This window comes from Arabidopsis lyrata (genome assembly GCF_000004255.2).
Source record: "Arabidopsis lyrata subsp. lyrata unplaced genomic scaffold ARALYscaffold_6, whole genome shotgun sequence".
Classification (NCBI taxonomy): Eukaryota; Viridiplantae; Streptophyta; class Magnoliopsida; order Brassicales; family Brassicaceae; genus Arabidopsis; species Arabidopsis lyrata.
The window spans coordinates 18,188,346-18,194,345 of record NW_003302550.1 but is presented as its reverse complement, the minus strand read 5'-3'; the positions used below and the strand labels follow the sequence as shown (position 1 = coordinate 18,194,345).

General features: G+C 34.7%; 1 protein-coding gene across 1 annotated transcript; it reads right to left on the bottom strand.

Moving 5' to 3' along the window:
- Window positions 1-4,242: 4,242 nt before the first annotated feature.
- On the bottom strand, window positions 4,243-5,449 carry LOC9308446. Its single transcript, XM_002872331.1, has 6 exons — window positions 5,318-5,449; window positions 4,963-5,230; window positions 4,778-4,880; window positions 4,573-4,697; window positions 4,366-4,450; window positions 4,243-4,282 (listed from the first exon to the last, which is right to left on the bottom strand). Exons 1-6 carry the CDS (start codon window positions 5,447-5,449, stop codon window positions 4,243-4,245), a joined length of 753 nt encoding a protein of 250 aa, XP_002872377.1.
- Between the last annotated feature and the right edge of the window lie 551 nt (window positions 5,450-6,000).

The following is a 6,000-nucleotide window of genomic DNA, read 5'->3' as shown; positions in this document are numbered from 1 at the left end:
AAAAAAGTACATGTGTAAGGATATTAATTAGTATTTATCCTCTAACTATTATAAACATAATGAATGTACCGTCTGTCACGTAGATAGAAAGAAACTGTGCGATATATGCTATCATCCCCATCATAATCAAATTCCCCATACGTCTCTTCCTCTTCGTATTCTCCTTCTCCTTCATCGGCATCTACATCTTCTTCAACTTCTTCGTCTCCTTCGGTGTCTTCTTCTTCTTCTTCATCATCGTCCTCTTCGTCATCTTCACCAAATTCGGATCCTAGTCTTCCATGGCCTTGATCGTTTATTCCTCCTACTTCTTCAAGTAATTCTTTATAACCACCAGTAAGAGGACGAAAACGTTTTGTGGATGAAAATCCATACACATCCTCGTTACTATGCTTCAAGGAGCGAGTAGGTTCCTTGTTTTCCACGACTAATCTACCCTCGTTGTATCTCTTCGACCTATCTAACATCCTCGTTACTATGCTTCAAGGAGCGAGTAGGTTCCTTATTTTCTACGACTAATCTACCCTCGTTGTATCTCTTCGACCTATCTAGTAAATAATCATAGTCTGGTATAACTTCATCAGATAAAGGGACGCCCTTATCATTAAAAACAACGGAACCCTCACGTAATTTCGTTCCATTGGTTTCAATTATAACAGATAACATGTTTAGATACAATTAGAACCACAAATCTTACCAACCAAAAAGTCGTCAGAATATCTTCGGTCCAAGATACTTCCAAAATCAACAAAATCAAAAAACTGATTGTTATCGATACCAGGTATCTTGACAATCGTAGTGTTTTTCAAAAGAATCATCTTATAGCGGTGCAAGGTTGCTCTGCAATCCCCAGTCTGATGAACAACTTTAAAGTCCTTAATCCGAAACCAACTACCGCTAACTATTACAGACACAAATTTATCGTAAACCTCTCCCCATAGAGAACACTGTATCTTGTTACCCTACAACGAACAAATCCATAAAAATAAGATCCAAGAGCATTATCTTATAAAAAAATAAAACAGTATAATATAAACAAACCTCACGATCCGCGAGAACAAACTCTAAACGCCTGCCACTGTTTTCTAGACGCCGTGTCCACGAACAAAGAACCTTGGTTTCGACAACCCACTCGTACTTGGAAGGATTCAATCGCCAAACACTATCATATGTTTTGGAGGTAAACATGACGACGATTATAACACGAATAGACGCGTAAGGGACTATATATTTATATGCTATGAATGAAACCAAAAATACCTAATCCACGAATAACTCGAATATATACTTATATATGAATTTTATAAATAACTCGATAAGGTTTCCGGGGATTTTCTATTTAGGTATAAATTTAACTAAATAAATATTGCTAACAACGCATATCGTTATTAATTTAATGATTATATATATATATATACCTCATTAAGATTGTTCATTGCAAAAGCAATTCTAATCTCAATATCCCAAGAATAAACACCAGACACAGTATAATTTTAGCGACACTATACATTTTTTTTTTAATAGGATGTAGTTTTCGCTCGTGAGTAATCCAATATATAAATTAAATCTGTTTTATTTTAATAACGTATAAGATAAATATCCAAAATAAAATAATTTGTATGACCGATAGACCGAGACGATAACATAACGTAACAACAGCTATAAGGAGATAAACTAAAATATAGATCTATTGTCACGTTCAGTCTTTAATCTTCTGTTTCTTCGCAACCGGACCGTGCTTGATCGAGAAGCTACAAAAAGCAAACAAACAATCGAATAAAACATGTATCAGCAGGAAAAAAGCGATGCCCATCAGCATCTTAAGCAAATGAGTAAACCTCAAACAAATATATAACTTACACTGATTTCATTTTTTTTACATCCGGTATCGAAGGATTCAACAGCAGTTTCGAACAGCGCACCCCTGAGCATATCCACATGCCTACATATTAAATTGAAACCACACGTTAACCATGATTAATCAATGTTTATAAATTATTTCTTCTATGCTACGTACCTTCCCTAAACTCGACACGGACAAATCGCAGTACACATATGATAACATCGGACGGATCAGTCATCCACAAACGATAAAGAGGTAAAGCATCCGTAATGCTTAAAACACATCTCAAAACTCTTTCACTGCGTTATATAGTTTAAATAAATCAGATCGATAAATGATCAACTTCTTCTGTGTATCAAAGTGGCATAATGTACCTTGTATCCTGGAGATCAAAGACTATATGTTCCACCTGATCCTCATACACGTGACAACCAAAAGAGGTTATTTTACTAACGTTAATGGCCTTTCCGATGATATCTGCATGAATAAAAGCGTCGGTCGAAATACAAAAGCGTAACACTAATTTATAAAAAAAAAAGGAATCAACTGATAAAAACCATACCAACACAAATGGACGTATCATGCGCCCCATTTAGGATTCTCCCAAAATCCACGAAATCATAGAAACCATCACCCGATCTCTCCTGCAGAGTATCGCATAATGTTTTTTTATGAAATACCAGCTCAAATCTATGAGCAACAGGCTTCAACGCATCCACGACAGGTCTCAAAATAAAATCTGTTATCACTATCCATCGGTTCTCAACGATTCTCGATGAAAACTGTGGCATAAGCTCCATAGGTATGATACCATGGATTTTCCCACCCTGAGATACGATATACACAACACATGATTACACTACGACTTATACATGCAAACTATACTAAAAACAACAATCCACAGAACATGAGTTATACCTTATCATCGACCAACACGACGTCAACCGTCGAATAATGATCGTAGTACTCTTGCCAAATAGCAAGAACCTTTGCGCGAATACGCCACTCGCTGGTATCAGGATTCAGCTTCGAAAGAGGATACGGCTCCATCCGTAAAAATACAAAATCCCTAATTCGAAGCAGAGCGAAGATATATTATAACTTGGATGATAAAAGAAAAGAAAACGATGCCAGTATTTATATACTTTTTCCGTGATATCTCCACCCGGAAATACATGCATATATATATCACAAACCGTGAATAAATGTTAACAAATATTATTAAAAACTTATTCGATTTTATCTCTATATAATAAGTTAAAGGTAGTTATCATTTTATGGTTCTAAAAAAAAGGGAATTAACATTCGTATTTTTACGAAATAAGGAATACGACTTTATCGCTACAGATTATTAAATATTTTATAAACTAATATCCCGAAAGATGAAATCTAACTCTACGGTGTTATATAGATCTGTTTTTACATATGTGATTAGTTGACATTTTACAGAACCCTAAATGCATGGGCCGGAGCCCAATAACGAAATGATAATTTGCCATATCGTCGACGACAAATCGAAAGTATTATAGAAAATATACAAAACCTGTTAAGGTAGTTACCATTTTATAGTTACTAAAAAGGGAAATCAGGATGTGCGTACAGAAATCAACATGTGAGCTAGTTTACTATAAGAATACGACCATATTACTACATATTAATGTACTTATTGTTGATAAATATCCGGTTTATTTGTGAAATTGATATCTCAGCATTATAATGTATAGATTTTATACATGTGAAAAATTAACATTTTACTGAATCTTACGTTCATGGGCCAAAGCCCAACTACGGAATAACAGTTTGTGATTTGTCTAAACAATCCGAACGTATTTGGTGGCAAAATAAACCGAATAGAAAAAGGAAAAATAATAAACCTCCCACCAAAAAAAAAAACAAAGAGGAAAGTTATCTGATCGACATCCAACAAAGAGCAAGAACAAAATATAAAAGATAACAGTACGATTTCAAATCGTAAATCAGACAGAAAAAACCACATAGTTTCCTTCCAGTTCGCAGTTCCATAGAGTATTACAATTATATTAGCGCAAGTAATAGCACAGATGGATGACACGCTGTTTTGATAAACATCTACCAATTACGCTGAATTGGTATCCCCCAGTCAATCTCATATTCACTCTCCGAACCAGCCTTTTTTTTTATAAAACTGGCTTGTGAATTTTGCACTACACACAACAGAACAGCAAGAGAGTCAGAGTCAATAATGACGCTATAGTGATAAAGCCTAATTTTCATACAAGATTTACATTATGCAAATCCGATCATTTTTAGCAAATTGGAAACAACAAAGATAGAAATTAAAAACAACAAACATTTAAGTTAAACAGGAGATCCAAAACTCATCCCCTTCAAGCACTTCTCCAGAACACATGAACTTCCTCTCAGGCTCTATACCGCGAAGAGCCTGTCGAAGCAGACGACCTACAACGGAAATAATAAATCAATTACCATACCTAAACAACTCCAAATGCTGAATTACCTAAAATTAACATCAAATTTCTTACTTTACTCGGAAATCAGCAACCTCAGGCATATCAGGATCAAGATCCAAACGACTGCATCTACCAACCGATTGGATAACCATATGTCCTGAATTAACACGTTACATCGAGCTTATTAAATTATCAGAATTGCACAGCTTAAAACATTTTACGGGAGCTATACAGACAAACGGCCGTTATAAATAAACAAAACATAAATTAGATACAAACCGGAAACTTTATAGACTCCCCACCAACGCAAAACACAAACAACCCGCGAACTCCTAGTCCTTTTCCACTCATCGTGAAAATGCTCAGCAAGATCTCCGATAGCAACACACGGCAGTACATAATTGCTACAACAAACAAATGTAAACATTAGCCCCCCTATACACGTAGCAATGATACGAATATAGGTGGAATTAATAAGTCTCACTTTGCGTCCTTAATTTTGAAAGACGTCATCGCATAACCAGCGCTTCGTTTACTTGGGTCAGAGTATTTTATGTCTTCGATATCAACCACATATCCAATCAAATCTAGTGGTAAAAAGAGAGAAGAAACATAAAAATTAAAAAGCAGAATACATGAACAAAATCAAAGAATATTATATATACTTACTTATCAGGTAAGTTCTTATGAGTTTATCATCCAAAACGTCAAGGAAAGAGGATGGATATAGTGTATAGTGAAGATCGTCTTTGTCAGGTATCAGATTCAAAATTGTCGAAGGAAGAAAATTGATCCGATAAGCATGACGTGTAGTTCTCATATCCCCAGTTACCAAATCTAATTCAAAATGGTGAAGAGATATCCAGTCACCATCTTTGAACTCGGAATCATACTCAGTAATGAGTTCGGAATTGATTTTAGCCTCAATCATAGAACCCTATGATAAAAACAGAACGCCAAATGTATATAAGAACATAACATCAACATACGATAAACATCGATAATCTTAAACAAATGCTATTACCCTTTTATCACACAAAATCATGCGTAAAGTTCGATAACCGGCTTCAGATCTCTCACGCCATTTGTTAAGAACCTTAACTTGGATAGACCAACAAAGCTTAATCGGTTTTAAATCGTCGACATGCTCATCCATTTTTTTTTTTGTGACTGAGATTTTTTTCATGTGCTGCAAATATGAACCAAAAAATTCCCAATCATATAAAGACAAGAACGTTTTTTTTTTAAATACATATTTTCAAATTAAAACGCAAGCACAATTACATTGTTTATTTATCGTTACAATGCATTGCATCGGAAAAACCACAAAAACTGATAAAAACATTATCGAGACACGCATAGATTTTGACCATGCATAGAAATACAAGACCGATCGAGTACCATCAATCCAAACCAACAGGGCATCTTTTAGCCTGTAAAGAATCAGACAATAATTTCCCATTGACCAATTCCACCACTACGGGGCACTTTGTTTTGTTCGCTTGAATAATTTAGACCATAATATTCTCCCTTGTGTAATAATGTCGGAAATTGGAGATAATATAAAATAAGATATAGCAATATCCCATAGATTTGAAGATTAATATTTCATATCAAAGTAATGAGTAAAAAAATATGTCAATATATATTCCGTATAATCCGATCAAAACAAAAATATACTATTTTTTAAATTATGCGCGTTTCACG

What these genes read in the sequence shown, in the direction of transcription:
- LOC9308446 (XM_002872331.1), bottom strand. Translation starts at nt 5,449, where the DNA reads ATGGATGAGCATGTCGACGATTTAAAACCGATTAAGCTTTGTTGGTCT. An exon ending in CATAAGAACTTACCTGATAA is followed by an intron (nt 4,881 to 4,962) that starts GTAAGTATATAT and finishes TTTTACCACTAG; the next exon opens with ATTTGATTGGATATGTGGTT. An exon ending in TTCAAAATTAAGGACGCAAA is followed by an intron (nt 4,698 to 4,777) that starts GTGAGACTTATT and finishes TGTTTGTTGTAG; the next exon opens with CAATTATGTACTGCCGTGTG.